Source organism: Pipistrellus kuhlii, unplaced genomic scaffold (assembly GCF_014108245.1).
Source record: "Pipistrellus kuhlii isolate mPipKuh1 unplaced genomic scaffold, mPipKuh1.p scaffold_m20_p_24, whole genome shotgun sequence".
Lineage (NCBI taxonomy): Eukaryota > Metazoa > Chordata > Mammalia > Chiroptera > Vespertilionidae > Pipistrellus > Pipistrellus kuhlii.
Window position 1 is genome coordinate 4,009,996 of NW_023425523.1, and position 16,865 is coordinate 4,026,860.

At 46.2% G+C, this 16,865-nt stretch overlaps 1 protein-coding gene across 1 annotated transcript; it reads right to left on the reverse strand.

The window, feature by feature from the left end:
• Positions 1–2,909: 2,909 nt before the first annotated feature.
• On the reverse strand, positions 2,910–10,055 carry LOC118727495 (acidic mammalian chitinase). The gene is made up of 11 exons (XM_036453326.2): positions 9,645–10,055; positions 9,107–9,136; positions 8,359–8,560; positions 7,121–7,177; positions 6,268–6,433; positions 5,846–5,970; positions 5,547–5,670; positions 5,074–5,259; positions 4,230–4,349; positions 3,976–4,117; positions 2,910–3,272 (listed from the first exon to the last, which is right to left on the reverse strand). Exons 1-11 carry the CDS (start codon positions 9,667–9,669, stop codon positions 3,007–3,009), a joined length of 1,443 nt encoding a protein of 480 aa, XP_036309219.1. The 5' UTR covers positions 9,670–10,055; the 3' UTR covers positions 2,910–3,006.
• Positions 10,056–16,865: the final 6,810 nt, after the last annotated feature.

Genomic DNA, 16,865 nt, shown 5'->3' on the forward strand with positions numbered 1-16,865 from the left:
AATCTTACAAAATAATTGGTAACTCAAAGCAGGACTTGGGTCTGAATAGGATCGAGAACCCATGACCTAGATTCTGCCAGAGGATGGATGTACCTAGTTGGGAAGAGAGGAAAATAAACTTTCTCAATCCCACCTTCCAGTCTTTCTTACGTACCAGCCTCTCTCTTCTGCCACTAGGAGAATGGACACAGGCTTTGAAGCCACTCGGAACTGGTTCCCAACAGGTCCTACCTAGTCTGTCGTTTACTAGCAACGTGACTTGTGGAAGTTACCCAGTATCCGAAGCCTTGGTTCATCTATAGAATGGCTCCAACCATTCATGCCTCTTATGGCTGCCGTGGGACTTTAGGAGACACCATGGGACAAATCTTGCACAGCCAGGACGGACCTATCATTGGAATTTAACAAATGTCCAATGCACTTCCAATCCATCACCTCCATGCCCAGGGCTACAGCTAACTCCAAAGGTACCTTCCTATAAATTACAAAAAAAAAAAAAAAAAAAAAAAAAAAAGGTGCCCTTGCAGCTGGGAGGATGCCACCCCCTGTCAAAGCTCATGACTTGGTGAGGGGAGCACCTCCCCATCCCCCACCCAGATCAGGGTCCTTATGGAATCCCATTGCATACCCCACCCCTTTCCAGTTAAGACTCCAACATTGAAAGAATGAGTTTTCATAACGTACGGGCAGCCGTGAAGCGTTCTTCGAAGTTCCAAAGGAATGGATGGGAGATCAGTTTTTTCCCCCTTTTTTTCTTAGGTACACTGGGCAGCGAGGCCTTGGAAGACTTCGAAGAAGAACCTTTCTCAGAGGTATTTTCCATAATCCCCTTTTTCCTCGCCGCAAGCTCCATGAGCCACTGCTCTCATAAGTGGACCTCAACCAAGAAAATGAAGGCTCTCACCTAAACTGGCTGCTAAGCAATAGCCCCACCTTCGAGGTCCCTTCCAGGTCTTTGTGACATGACTCTCTTGGAACCAACACATTGTGGTGTAAAGGGAGCCAGGAAGGCCTAACATGGAAAAGCAGCTCTGCTAATTATTCACTACATGATCTTGGGCAAGTTTTCCACCCAATATCTCAGTGTCCTCACCCGTAACTCTATGGCTATTGTTAGCTGGGAGCCTGTTAGTTCCTCTCTCCCTTTCTGCCTTCTTTGACTTATTCATTTAACAAGTACTTATTTAATATGTCAGGCACTGCTTTAGGCAGTGGGAAAAGAGCACTGAGCAGAAATCCATGTCCTCATAGAGGCTAATTTTTCTCCAGGCCTTGCGATTCTTTGGCTAGAAATGTAATTACATTTATGACAATACCCAATTTGACTGACTCTTGCCTTCACCTGCTCATTGAGGACCCTAGTCTCCCATTTTTTTTTTTTTAACAGAGAGGTAGAGAGAGGGATAGAGTTAGAAACATCAATGAGAGAGATACATTGATCAGCTGCCTTTTGCACACCTCCTACTGGGGATGTGCCCGCAATCAAGGTACATGCCCTTGATCGGAATTGAACCCGGGACCTTTCATGCTCTATCCACTGAGCTAAACCGGTTTTGGTCCTGGTCTCCCATTTTTATGTCTTTGACCTCCAAGGCATGTCACGTGAGGGCTCAGAAGTCGATACGTTGGCTGCAATCATAGGGAGCATGATTTTCCTATGTTCTGTGACGATATTCCAGCGTCCCTTTATCAATGTTGAATTGTCATCACCCCTTCATCCCTGCTATGCCCTTCTCATGGCTCCCCAGCTCACTTACACTAAAATGCAAACTTGACCACTGTCTTTAGTACCTAGAACATAAGCTGGCACATAATTAATCATCAGTAAGGTCCTAGCCAGTTTGGCTCGGTGGACAGAGAGTTGGCCTGCGGACCCAAAGGGTCCCAGATTCCATTCTGGTCAAGGGCATGTACCTTGGTTGCAGGCTTCTCCCAGGCCTGGACCCCGGTCGGAGTGCATGCAGGAGGCAACCAATTGATGTGTTTCTTTCACATTGAGTAAATACGCGAGAAACAGTTAAAGCAGAGTGTGACATATAGGAAGCGTGCCAGGAAAAAACGGGAGTCGTTGTATTCTTTTTTTTATTAGTCAAAGTTCTTTTAGTTGCAAGAAAAGGAAAGAAAATAAGGCGAAGAATTTGTTACGTAGTTATAGGGGAGTTTTACAGAGTCCACAGGCAGAAATGCATCTGGGCCTCAGGAAGGAGCTAGAATCCAGTTGGAAAGCCATTGCTACACATGTTCTTTCTCCATGGTGTTGTGGTTTTCCTCTGTAGTTCCCCGTTAGTGTTCCTGCTCTGTGTCCAGGGCAACTTTCCATTCTCAGTCTCTCACCACAGCTCCAGAGCTGGCACATTACAGGCACAGACTCTCAGGGACCGACAGCCAGTCCTTGTTCCCTGTTGCTTATTCCAAGAGGTGATCATCGGATTGGCCCTGTGGAGTCTGATGTCCACCCCAGTCAACCAGCTAAGCCAGGGGAGGACCTGATGGGTGAACGCACAGTGGCTGGTGACCACCACGATGGGTTCAAGGAGGGGGAAACCTCCTGAGAAAGGGACACTGCTGGCCCTTGGGCTGGGCAGACACCCCAGAAGGAGCCCACTGCATAGGTCTTCCCAAAGCTGCCAATCCAGACAGCTGGCGGACTAGCTCGGGGACTTAGGAGACATGGAGAGAATGCCCTGGTCTTCTGCTCTCTGAGTGAGCCGAGCAGGCCTGTGCCCTCTAATCTCACGGAATCACTTTGGCTCCTTCTTGAGGACAGTCACCAGGCAACAGACCAATCTTCATCATGTCCACATCCCATCCCAGCACCAAACCTTCAAACCTTTCCATCTGACAGCCGCAGCCTGCATTTTCACATCTAGTGAGGTTTCCACCCAAATCACTTATACCAAGGCCACTTGTGTTTTGACTGATGGATTTTATTGCAGAACTCCAGTTAGAAGCAAGATAAAGGAAGAAGACTGTTCAGAACCCCAGGGGATGGAGAACAGGTCAGGTTCACGGCCAGTTGCAGCAAGAACAGCTGGGGTCAAAGACTAGCCCGGCCTGGCAGTTCTGCTGGTACGTGATCCCATTTATGCAGTGCCAGAAGGCATTTCTGTTGTCTGCCACAGGGTAGAGGCCATCGGCTTTGTCAGCACAGAAGCCAGAGCCCCCACTTCCGCTCCCACTTCCGCTCCCACTTCCACTTCCGCCCCCGCTCCCGCTCCCACTGGTGGGAGGAAGAGTGGTTGGTGTAATGGGCGGAGAGGGGGCAGTGCAACCTGGAATGACACAAGAGCAGACTAGTGACTGGAACGGTGAGGTCTGGAGGTGGGATACAGTTAGCTCTGGATCCCTACAACTGAAAGGATCACAGGATAGGCCCACTCTCAGTAGGGAAAGCTATCATTTTAAGCCAGCCTGGTCTCTAATTTTATTAAGTTCTCTCTTTCCTGATGATGTCAAAACCATTCAAACAAATTTACTGAGCACCTAAATGTGAAAAATACTTTCTATACGATCTGAGTATAAGTCCTGAGCAAATAAGCTCTAAGAGAAAATCTGGGGGAAGTTCAGGGAGTTGATAATTTTCCTGAATTAAAGAATAGAAATAGGTGAGCACTATTAAGGCTTTCTTGTTAAATCTCCCCAGAGGGGTTAAAAGAGACTTTTAATAAAGAGATCACAGAGAAATAAATGCTTAGATTATAAGGTCAGCCTAATTTCTTGAGGTTTTGCTATACCTTTAAGACTCAGATGACCTGGAAAACCCACCCATGTGGTCTTGGTTTCCCATAAGAGCATGACATTTCTGACATGGAAGTTCAAGGGTAGGGAAGGATTTTAGCATCTATCTCTCAAGAGCAGGGAGATGAAATGGGAAAATGCCCCCTGGTCAATGGGGATGGGCAGATGCAAGAACTATCTTTTGAGTTGGAGAAGGAGCCCTTATAGATCCCTGGACATCCTCCAGCTGTCACTCACTTCCGCTCTGCAGGCCCAGGGCATCCTTCAGGGTGGTGGTCAGGGGGAATTTGCCCTGGTTGCAGAAAGTGCCCGTGAAGTCATCCAGATCGATGGCCCAGACCATGGCGCCTCCAAAGTTGTTCTTCTTCAGCCAGTCAGCCTGTGGTAATGACAGAGACACCCAATGAAGTGCAGACACCAGGGCCTACCTGGGGCTCCAGGGCTACAGAGGGGAGTAAACAGGCCACAGCAGTCCACGGCACCCAGTCCACCTTGATTTTGAAGCTCTTGGTGTCGTCATAGCCAAGCCACTCGTTGCCTTTGTAAGCGTAGGGGACTTCCTGAGCAGCCTCCCACACTTCAGTGGCGCCATTCTTCAGGAAGGGACAGATCTAAGAGGAGATAAGGAAGAGGTCAAAAGGTGGGCAAAGGGTCCATGTTGCAGGGGTAGAGGGCACAGGGGAGGGAAGTAGAGAAGAGATACATGAAAGATACTTGAAAAGGAAGGCCTAGAGACCAAACGGTTTGGCTCAATGGATAGAGCGTCGACTTGGGGACTGAAAGGTCCCGGGTTCGATTCCGGTCAAGGGCATGTACTTTGGTTGCGGGCATATCCTCAGTAGGGGGTGTGCAAGAGGCAGCTGATCGATGACTCTCTCATCGATGTTTCTAACTCTCTATCTCTCTCCCTTCCTCTTTGTACAATACAAAATCAATAAAATATATTAAAAAAAAAAAGAAAAGAAAAGAAAAGAAAAGGAAGGCCTAGAGCTCTATGAGCAAATTTCTCACTTCATTTAGGATTCTAAATCTTTGTCCCATTCAGGTAACTTATTTTCAATGCGGGAGAAGCTCTTAAATCAAAAAAAGCCGTGGCCGGCAGTGAGCAGTGCCCGTTCACTGATGTAATCTCATTGATGGATCTCTTTGTCCTACTCTCTCTGTGTTTGGAATCCAGTCTAATATGCAACGTGAGTGCTCATCCTGCCTTCCCTATAAACAGCCAGGTGCATCCACTTTTAGCCCCAACTACTTCAGTGAGCCAAGATGTGTTGGATTGTTTATATTGTTAACCTGTGGCTTTTCTCTGTCTCTCTCAGATTGCCGGGAGCATACCTCGTAGTAGGCCCAGAACCCAGACTGCCTGGTGTAGGGCCCAGCAGGGCCAGGGCCAGTGATAGGAGCCCCGATTCCATGGTCAGAGGGGTTGCTCAGGATGTAGGTGTGACCGTAGGTTGGGAATCCAACGATGAGCTTCTCAGCTGGGGCCCCATTGTCCTTCCAATAGTTCATGATGTAATCCTGCAATGGCAACAGGTTACCAAGAGGCCCCACCGAGCTGATGGCCCGGGGCTTAGTTATGTTAGACCCCTGTTCTAGCGAGCAAATTGTTTGATCTTAATGACAGGAAATTTGTTAGAATTTTTAATACACATTTTTGTGGAATAATAGTTAAAGAGATTTGATTAGCCACTTACACGGATAGTTATAACAAGTGAGATTTTTGTAGAATCTATGTTTTCCCCCAAATCCCCATGTGATTTAGGACACCATCTCTGGTCTGTGTATGAGTTGGTATAGGGACTCACCACATTGAGGTAGGCATTGCTGCCAGTGTCGGTTGGGTATTTGTAGAGGGGGCTGTTCTCTCCAGTGTAGCCCTCCCAGGAGCCATGGAGGTCATAGGACATGACATGGATGAAGTCCAGGTACCTGCAGGGCAGGTAAAGCAGGTAAAATCATCTCTGATGGTCAACTCCCACGCCTCTGCAGGAAAAGGTACCCCTTCCTAAGCCCCCTCAACAAGGTCCCTGGACAGCAAGACAGACTAAGGATGAGCGTCTTTTACACAAGCGACACAGAGGAGCTGGGGACAGTGGTCACTCACTGGGACAGCTCTGGGATCTCATAGCCAGCCTGGATGTTGGAGATGCCACCAGCGACTGCGGCAGTGACCATCAGCCTGGGCTTGTTGACCTGCTTGGCCTCCTGCTCAAAAGCTTCACGCATTTCCTGTGCAAGAGGAGGAGTACGTCTATGAACGTGAACTCTAAGTTGACCTTCACGACTATTCTTCGAAGTAAATTTAACCAGTCGTCCATCTTTCATTCTTCAGCATTCTCACAGCAATAGGGCATCCAGGTCGTTCCTCTCGCACTGAGGTTGCAGGCAGCTGGGTTTTCTGCACGGCCTCACTGACCTTGTACATGAAATGGGTTGTGGGCCCTCCAGAAACTAATACCAAATGATGTTGAATGCACACTGGCATTTAAAAATGAATTTTTAAAAATGACATGGAGCACAGCTCACCTGGACCAGGACAGTGAAGAGGTGCTTGTCCTGAGGCGGGCTCCCCCGAGAGCCAGGATACTCCCAGTCAAAGTCCAGCCCGTCAAAGTCGTACTGGCGCAGGAATTTGATGACCGAGGTGATGAAGGTCTGGCGGTTCTCAGGAGAGGACACCATGGCAGTGAAACTAAGGGCGACCCCAAGAGGGCAGGTGAGGGTTTGCCTCCACAGTCCCAACCCCTTGTAACATCAAACTCCTATATTTTTGCCTCCAAGCTCTTCACCAGGATCCACAACCCAAACAAAAGAACGTTCCTGGTTTTCTCCTGTCCTCACTTGTAATCACAGCCATGGCCCCTCAATGTTGCCTCTGCTTTATTGATCCAAACTCTGGTCTTCCTGCCAAGTTGTGCTGGTTGCTTTGAACACCGGAGCCCCTCTGCTCACCTCACAGCTCTCTGTGGTCTCTCTCCAAACAGTCCCCCAAGCACATTTGCCCTCAGCCAAGTCTCATTCATTTGCATGCCTTTCCCTTCCCACAGAAGGTAAATAGAGAAAATAAATCCAACACTCTTCTCAGGGGCTGTGCTCTTGAAAGACTCTAAGAAGAGATTGTTTTGCAATCCCATTCACTAAACCTTGATGAGTAGGATCCCAGAATATCCATCAACATTTAAATGTCTAAAAGCAATTGCATCCTTGCATCCTACGTATTATTGAGGCTCTGGTGTAGTAACTTATTTAAGCAGCCTATTTGTTTGTTGTGCATCCTTAATACCCTGCCTTAGACTGTGAGGTCTGAAAGGACACGGGGCACAGAGGGCCACCTTGTTTTCAGTAGCAAATAAGCACCAGCCCTCCCGCAGGGACTCACGGGGCAGTTCCGAAGTTCCAGCCGCCGATGGCCAGGAGCGTTTTCAGCTGGCCGTTCCTGGAAAGCGAAGGGTAGAAAAGAGGACCTTCAAAACCCTTGAGCCGCTCTACTGAGAATTCCAACGCTTTGGTATCGGGCCCGGTTTATACCTTGACATGTTTATTACAGAACAATTTTCCTCCACTTCCAAACACTTTATAACAATTCTTTGTGTTGTGGTTATCATAAATTTACTCAGGGCTCTTTGGAGAAAACTAAATTATGGAAATGGGATGTTTGTTTTAAAAGAAGTATGTATTGGTGACATTTTTTGAAATATATCCACATGTAGCTATCTATATCTATCTGTTTATCTATCCATCCATCCATCCATCTGTCAGCATAATATAATCATATTCAATTCCATCAGATGAAATGGTAAATGTGGCTTGAGCTTAGTTACTTTCTCAGCCTCTCGGAACAGTATTTCTCAAACATCAGTTTACAGAAGAATAAAATGCAAGGGTCAGAATGGGAGGGCACCATGGAATGCCAGGTGTATGGCCGCCTTCCCAGAGATTCTGAAGCAGCTGGACCAGGGTAAGCATTGGCATTTTTATCAAGTGCCCCAGGTGATTTCCATACAAGTAGTCAAATGGGCCACATTTCCAGAAACACCACTCCAAAGGGGTGGTCGCCTCTTAGGTTATCAGAACTTACCTGGAGTAGCTGCACCCAGGACAGTGCTACTCCCAAGGGAATGCTACTTCTCCCACATATAACTAAACCGAACAAGTCAGAAATGAAAAAACAGTAGGGTTTTCAGTTGTTTGATTTGTGGATTTTTTACACAAACTAGAACTCCATTCAAATTCAGTGAACGCTTCTGTTTTCTTAGGTTTAACGACATCTAATCGTTTATATCCTCTGCCTCCTGCTCTGAAAGTAGCTAAGATGGCTTGCAGTTTCCTGGGTCATAAAAAAGCTTGACAAAGAAAGGAAGAAACACAACTAATATGTTTCCAATAGCTGCTAGAGCAGGCACTGTGCTGAGTTCTCTATATTCTTGCTACTTAAAGGGCAGATCCTGGGCCAGAAGCATCAGGGAGCTTATTGGAAGTGCAGGTTCTTGGTCCCCACTCCGGACTCATCAAATCGGAGCTGCATTTTAGAAAGACGCCAGCTGATTCGCTTGCCCATCACGTTTGGGAAGCACTGCACTGAGAGATACTCAACCAGATATTTCCCCCTTCTCTTACTTGTTCTTCAGGCCATTGAAAGCCTGGTAGAGGGTCACGTCATTCCATTCGATGGTGGTGATCTCGTTGTTTCGCATGCCCGCGAAGGCGTAGATCAGGTGAGTACAGAGGCAGGGGTCGAGGTCCTCGGGCGTGAAGCGCCCCAGGCCTGGCCGGTACTGGGCCCAGTTGGTGAAGTAGCATATCAGCTGGTAGGCAGAGCCTGTGGGCAGTAAGGAGGAAGGACAATGGCCTTGGTTTGGACATTGCTGAAACGTGCCATGAGTCTTGGCCCTCCTGTCTCCCTCACTCTGCCTCAGATGCCGCATCTCCATGTGTGAGCACGCTCACAGATGAGTTCAAGGATTCTGACTTGGGAACTAGTGGGCGACCGGGGTCGAGGGTGGGGAGGTTGGCTATTTTTAACTGTGATGAATTTATTTTGAGATTTTGTATAAATAGACCTGGGAACCACTGAAGAAAAGATTCCTATGAAGCCCAGTGGACACCCGTTTCTAACTGGTAGGTGGCCATGCTGAAGAAGACAACATGGCAGCCGATCCTAAACCCTAGATTTTCCCAACGTCAAACCCACCCGTCTCTGAAGTAGATCGTAGCTCTCTTTCCTAGTATGGCTTATCTCTTGATATACTTTTGAAAAAAAGGATTGGAATATTTAAAAAGCACATATCTTAGCAGGTCATTGCAATGGGAAGAATTGATAAGAATTTGAGGGTTTTGGAAGAAAAAGATAAAATCCAGGACTTACCTAGCTGAGCATTCAGCAGAAGGGCCAGACCTAGAGAGAGAGTGGGAAAAAATGAAAACAAAAGCATGTGCTCTGGAACGGCCGTCTATCCTGTAGAATCTAATTCTTAGGACTTGGATGCCGTTCTATTTGTCAAAGGTTGTTACAGCTCCAGCAGCCCTCAGGGGTTATGCCAAAGAGTATATTGAGTATGTTGAGTGACTACACATACATACACACTTCACCCCCTTGAACTGGAATGAGAACAGCCTTCACAGACAAGGCATTCTCCGAATCAATGAATTCAGTATCTCCTGGGGCCTGGGAATTTTTTTTTTTTTAACCAACTTTTAGTCTGTGAGGTCAGACTCCAGATCCCTCTCCCTGGCTTCTATCAAAGTGCTTGCAATATGATTTTTTTTTAATAAGTTGAGCCAGAGGTTTTATTTGGAAAAGGTTCTGAAACTAGGAATATAGACTGCCTCTCAGCTGCCAGTTCCAGAGAGAAAAAGCTGTCAGCTGAGGCAGAACAAGGCTCTATCCCTGATTACGAACCCACCTGTGAGGAGAAGAAGCTTTGCCATGGCTGCTGTCGGTACTGGTCCAGCAGGGCCCGGATTGGCTTTTTATGCCATGCGAGTTGCTGGTTATCAAACGGAGAACATTGAACCCAGGTGTGCATATAGCTTATCAGGAACCCACAGATCTCCTTTCCTGCAAACAGGAAACAGGACCTCCAACCTACGTTCTCCCACCACCTCGCTCCCTGCCCCGTGAGGACAGAACATGCCATGGCTCCCAGCAGGGTGGCGGAGACCATCACCACCGAAAGCACCAGCTTAAAAGCCTTTTTGGCAGTGCCCAGGGTTGATAAGCATCTGTTTCAACACAAGGCTAGTTTTTAAGTTGTGGACATTTCGTGCCTAGAGCACCAAAGCTTGTGTTTATTGGAAAGTAAATAATAAAACCTTTGGAAGTTATTAGCTGTTCTTAAACTTGTTCATGGAATTACTTGTACAATTGGTGCCTAAGGAACGTCTCCATTTTAGGTGCTGCCTTTTAAACATTCTACCCACTCTGGAATGACCTTAAGTCATTTTTTTAAATCCTGAGGATATTTTTCTATTGATTCTTTTTTATCCTTTTTAAAAACATATATATCTTATTGTTTTTTTACAGAGAGGAAGGGAGGGGGGATAGATAGCTAGAAACATCGATCAGATGCCTCCTGCACACCCCCCACTGGGGATGCACCCATAACCAAGGCACATGCCCCTGACCGGAATCGAACCCGGGACCCTTGAGTCCACAGGCCAAGGCTCTATTGATTCTTAGAGTGGAAGAGAGAGGGAAAGACAGAGAGAAACATCGGTGTGAGAGAAACACATTGATTGGTTGCCTCCTGCACAAACCCTGACCAGGGCCCAGGACCAGGGAGGAGCCTGCAACCAAGGAATGTGCTCTTGACTGGAATCGAACCCGGGACACTTTGGTCTGCAGGCCAATGCTCTTATCCACTGAGCCAAACCAGCGAGGGCAACCTTAAGTCATTCTTATACAATAATTTCCTCTAAGAATGTATGAATCCATAAATATCCTTTCCAAAGGTCACAGACAGCTCTCTAGGGTTCCACAGTTCCAAATTACCTCCAGAAGAGGTGGAAACATATTTCATGTTGCTGATAGAGATGATGGCGATGATACTGAAAAGAATCTCTTTTGATAGGAATATTTGCAACTTGACTGTTTCTAGAATTTCTTGTTTGAAATTTATTTCAACCCACCTTTCCAAAAATTATTCATTGTTTTAAAATAAATTTCTGCTTCAGCAAAATGACCTATTCATGATCCCTAAATATATCATATGCATTTGTTCTCACTGTCTCTCTCCTTTGCCTGTACTGTAATGTCTTCCCCTCTCCTCACTGTCTATCCTGATATTTCAATTCTTCAACACCCAGCTCAGATCCTCTCATTGAAGCTCAATGGTCTTTCCTTCCTCGGAAATACTTGATAGACTCTAATACATGTTGTCTGTACCGCTTACTGTCCTGTGACAAACCTGGAATCCAGATGGTGGGCATCCCCATCATGGGATGTCAGCACCTTAGCAGACTTATTGTGAATCCAGACTCGTTTGATGCCGGAAAGGACAGGGCACGTGGATTTTTCATTTCCATCAGGACTGGTCACAAAATGAAATTCAAAAGAATGGAGGGTCGATGGTGAGTGACCAAAAAACAATGAATGTTTATCATAGGCTCTCCTCATTATTTAATTTACCTTTTCTTATTATCAGCCCAATTTTGTAGATGAGAATATGGACCAAATCTTAAGCACCAGATCCAGGACTCAGTGCCAAAATTAGCTGCCTCTAGATTCAGAATGAAAATCTAACATTTACACTGTGCTACCTCCTATCAATTGAATAGGCTAGTTGGTGGTCTAGGATAGGCATTTTCCTGAGACACCCAGGAGAATAATGTTGGGACTAAGAGCCAGAATTGTTGCAAATCAGGGTTAAGTCAAGGACTTGTAAGAGCCAGCAGCAAGGCAATCATCCCAGGTTTATCCTATTTGACCATCAGGTCCAGCTGCTGTGTAAATTTAGTGAAGTATTTTCTGTTGAATTATCCCTAGTGCCATAGGAGTGACCTGCAGATAAAGCATCCATTCCTGATAGCTCCTTAAAAACTCCAGGTGAGTCCCCATCCAGCTTGCCTGCCATCTGAGCACTGGCGTGTTGGAAAGAATCCCCATCCTTGAGGTCATACAAAGGTTAGAGCACTTTATTTGCACCAGCACCATGATAAAAATGGCTTCTCAGTGCCCACATGGCAGAGTTCAGAGCCCGGAGCAGGTATAATAATGGACACAGCTGTGACTGGGTAGTCCATCAACAGCCAGGTAAAGATGGCAGCAACCCAGCTTACTCTCCACTCATCCCTTAGCCCAGGGAGCAACCTGATTTCACAGTCACCAAGAGAGCAGGGCTGGGGGGATAGAAAGGAAGAAAGGGTACCTGGATTGGGTTCTCAACCCACAGTTATTCGTCCCCAGAAAACTTCCTGTTTTATTTTTCTTATCTTAGACTCAAACAAACTTAAATATATAATTTTGCTGAAAAAAATTTTTCTACTATAATTTACAAAATTATTTCTCTCTGGCCTGACTGGCCTGGCTCAATAGTTGAGCTTCGACCTATGAATCGGGAAGTCACAATTCAATTCCCAGTCAGTGCACATGCTCCCGTTGCAGGCTCAGTCCCCAGTGTGGGGCATGCAGGAGGCTGATGATCAATGATCTCATCATTGATGTTTCTATCTCTCTCCCTTCCTCTATGAAATCAATACAAATGTATTTATAAAAAATTATTTCTGTCTGGCTATCAATTCTTTCCCTTATACATATAATGGCTAATGGTTACATAATATTTATAAATACTAAGTAATATAGTTGATGAAATTGATCCTCTAGGGAACTGTGTAGTATTTTTTACTTCTTAATTATATACATGTATTATATTGACAAAAATGAAATTTAAATTTAAAAAGAAATAAAGGCTGAGAAGTAAAGAAGATATGATTGCCGAAACCGGTTTGGCTCAGTGGATAGAGCATCGGCCTGCGGAATGAAGGGTCTCAGTTCGATTCCGGTCAGGGGCATGTACCTTGGTTGCAGGCACATCCCCAGTGGGGGGGGGGGGGGAGTGCAGTAGGCAGCTGATGGATGTTTTTCTCTCAACGATGTTTCTGACTTTCTATCCCTCTCCCTTCCTCTCTGTAAAAAATCAATTAAAAAATATGAAAATAAAATAAAAAGAAGATATGATTTTGGTGGTAAACATGAACAAAATTTTAAAAGTAGCTTAAACTTTCCAGAGTATAATTTGTTGTTAAATACTAAGATCCCAGGCCATGTAAGAAAAGCTCAGAGCTAACATAACAGTCTGTGTGAAAAGATGAAAGCTTTTTCTGTAAGATCAGAACTAAGTCAAGGACGCACCTTTCCCACTTCTCTTCAACATAGCACTGGAAGTCTTAGCCATAGGGATGGAGCAACAAAGAGAAATTAAATTTTGCACAGCAAAAGAAGCAATCAACAAAGTGGGAGAAAAATATTTACATGCCATATATCGGATAAGGAATTAATAACTAAAACACATAAAGAACTCATACCACACATTAACAACAACAACACCTTGTTATAACAGAGTCAATGTTGATATTGGTAGGGCTCAAACCCCAAACCCATTTAAGAACCCACTACTGACAGGGAAACCATATTATCTTGATTTTGCTGTACAAGAAGGAAGGACTGGGCTCAAGCCCAGGCACCATACAAATAAGCTCCATCCTGGAATAGCTTACATAATTCGAGATGGTTTTGTACAGTGGGCTAGACTCTCTGTTTGGATAGCCCTAATTGGCTATTTCACCCTCATCTATTTGTAGCAAATGGTTTCCACAGTCCTTTCCAGAAATGGGTTAGCATGCTCTCACTCTTTCCCCTGATGCTAGAATATCTAACAGCCCTTAAAAAAAAAAAAAAGTCCAGGTACTCAAATTTCCTATGTACAGTTTTCTAGAATTTATTTGCCTGAAGACTAGTCTGCACTCTGAAGATTTTCCTTCCTTGTCTCCCTTTTCACAACTGTTGTTCTCCTCCAAAGAGGAGAAGCAGAATTGGAGATGTGAGTCAAGAAGGAGTGTAGCTATGGCTCTTTCTCTCCAAGGAGGCAGCCAGTCGCCTAGTGCAGAGATGCAGAGCTTTGTGAGACCCTGGTGGACAAGATCATCGCCCTTGAGATTGAACCCAGTGACACCATTGAGAATGTTAAAGCCCAATTTCAAGACAAGGAGGGCATCCTGCCCAGCCAGCAGCATCTGATTTTTGTGAGTAAGCAGCCAGAGGATGGCCACACTCAGACTCTACCTTCCAGAAAAAGTTCACCCTGAACCTGGGGCTTTGCCTGCCAAGTGGCATTACTGAGCCTTCCCTTCTCCAGCTCATTCAGAAATGCACCTTCCACAACATGTTCTGTCCCAGGTGTTTCCCTTGCCTGCACTTCTGTGCTGTCACATGTTACAAACCACCACCAGCCTCCACCCTAAATGTTACAAACCACCACATGCCCTCCAGCCCTGCAGGGTGGCCTACTGCATAAACCCCATGGGTGTGGGGTTTCAGGAAAGCTTCCTTTTAGTTAGTTGACTGGAGTCATAAAAAAAAAAGAGAGGAAAAATGTAGGATTAAACCTAACTACAACAGTAATTACATTAAATGTAAATGGACTAAAAATTCTAGGTTGTCTATATCTCGTCTTCTTTAAAAAATGCTTAAGTGTGCCGAGACCGGTTTGGCTCAATGGATAGAGCATCGGCTTGGGGACTGAAGGGTCCCGGGTTCGATTCTGGTCAAGGGCATGTACCTTGGTTGCGGGCATATCCCCAGTAGGGGGTGTGCAAGAGGCAGCTGATCGATGACTCTCTCTCATCGATGTTTCTAACTCTCTATCTCTCTCCCTTCCTTTCTGTACAAAATCAATAAAATATATTTTTTAAAAAATGCTTAAGTGTATGTTGAGAGTGTTGTCATAAAACTTAGCATATGGGAAATCCATCAGGAAATATTTTTTATAAAATATATTTTATTGATTTTTTTACAGAGAGGAAGGGAGAGAGATAGTTAGAAGCACCGATGAGAGAGAATCATCAATCAGCTGCCTCTTGTACGCCCCCCACTGGGGATGTGCCCGCAACCAAGGTACATGCCCTTGACTGGAATCCAACCCTGGACCCTTCAGTCCGCAGGCCGACGCTCTATCCACTGAGCCAAACCAGTTTCGGCAGGAAGTATTTTTTTAAAAAGCATTCTTCCAGTAAAATTTGAGTCACAAATTGGAAGGAAGAAAGGGAGGAGGCATCGTTCTTGTCTTCAATAACCTTAGAGTCAATACTGCACTTAGAATAAATACCGTGTGAATGGTATTTCAAGCTATTTATTAATGTTCATTAACTTATTTAATCATGACCTACGTCGTGTCAGGTACCATCTGAATGCTAAACTATATGAATAAACAAGACACAGGGTTCACTATCACTGCTGCAGGCAGACACATAAAGGGGAAATTATGGGTTGTACATTTAAAACTAATATTATTATTGTACATCAACTGTAATTTAAGAAATAAAATTTTAAAAAAGAAAGGAAGAAAGAAAAAGAAAGAAAGAAAGAAAGAAAGAAAGAAAGAAAGAAAAAGAAAGAAAGAAAAGACAGCTGCAAAGATGCCTGTCGATGGAGGCTGAGGGTCACAATGCTTAAGACCTCCCTCCACTCCACTCCCCGCCTTATTACCCATGCAGAAAGGGCTGTTCCTACAGGAAGCCCACCAGGATGCCCAGATCGCTCTGAGGGCTCCCCAGCCCCAGAAGGCAACCAGGGAGAAGCAAAGGTGTCGCCTTGAGCGTGGAAACCAGCCCCAGGGCATCCACCCAGCCTGACCACACCGTTAGGACGGCGATGGCACTGTGGGAGACTGGGGGACGTGGCACCCTCTGGTGGCGGCTGAAAGGAGGCTCAATACCCGGTGGGCGTGGCCTTGTGTCTTCCCCAAGCTCTCAGCCTCTTTGGGAATGGGGATTGTCTCAGAGAAGTTGAGAGGATGAGTCCAGGACCCGGCTCACCGTGGCACCATCGGACCAAAACAGGAGGAAACAGAAGGAGAGCTCTGGGGAAGGTCAAAGGGGCAAATGCAGAAAACCCGTTTCTTCTGTTCAGCTCCAGATACGGAGACATGGGCTTTCCTCATCTGCCCCAACAGGCAGGCATTCCTGAGGCTTGGGACCTCCTCCTTGTTGTCTGGGCCTGGTTCAGACCTCACCTTGGCATAAGGACAAGGGGCTTTTGTTACTGTGCCTCTGGGCAGAGGAGACGAGCTCTTCCCACATAGGCCAGCCTGGCACCTGTGGGACAGGGGGTGAAGAGAGCCCCACCCACAAGGCAGGACACTGGGAGGGAGGGTAGCTCAGGCCAAGCGCCCATCAGAGGAAGCGAGGAGAGAGAGCAGATTCAAGAGATCTGTTTGTCCCCTGGTGAGAGGGGCAGGCCTCGGAGGCACCCGGAGAACCTAATTAGAAAGGCCCAGCCCCAAAAAAAGAACGAGGGAGGAAGAAAACAGACAGCTGGGGACACCCACATGCCCACCTTGCCCGAGGACCCCTTTGGCGTGGGAAGCTACTATCAAACCTAAACTAAGAATCTCAGACATTCTTTGGGACTTTGCAAGTGAGACTGGACTATAGTGAAGTCGTTGAATTATGGACTCTAACCCTTTTCCCTCAACTATGAGGTCAACACTTCACTAGCTCTCCAGCAGGTCTCCAAGACTTGTCTCAGACAAAATAGGATCTCCGTAAGACGCCACTGACTAAACAAGTGTGAGAATGAATGATAGGTCATCCATCTGTGTCCTTCCAGCAGGCCCACCGCTGGTAGTCCGTCATTAATAAGTGAGTGAATAAATGAATGAATGGGAGTCTAGACTTGCTGGCTGCCAGGCTGGCCATAGGCTGGATGATGCGACCTAAAGGCTTGTCTGGGTTGAACCACCGTGAGAACTTTGCTCAGGTACAGGATGTGGGCTGATAGAGTCTCACCATCCGAGTTTCGAGAGTGGGGTTGGGCCCGGAAAGGGCCTCTGATTTGTTTAGTGGGGCCCGTGCGGGGGCTGCCAGAGCTTCACACTGAGCTGGGGGAGGAAGGAGGCGCGGGAGGGTGG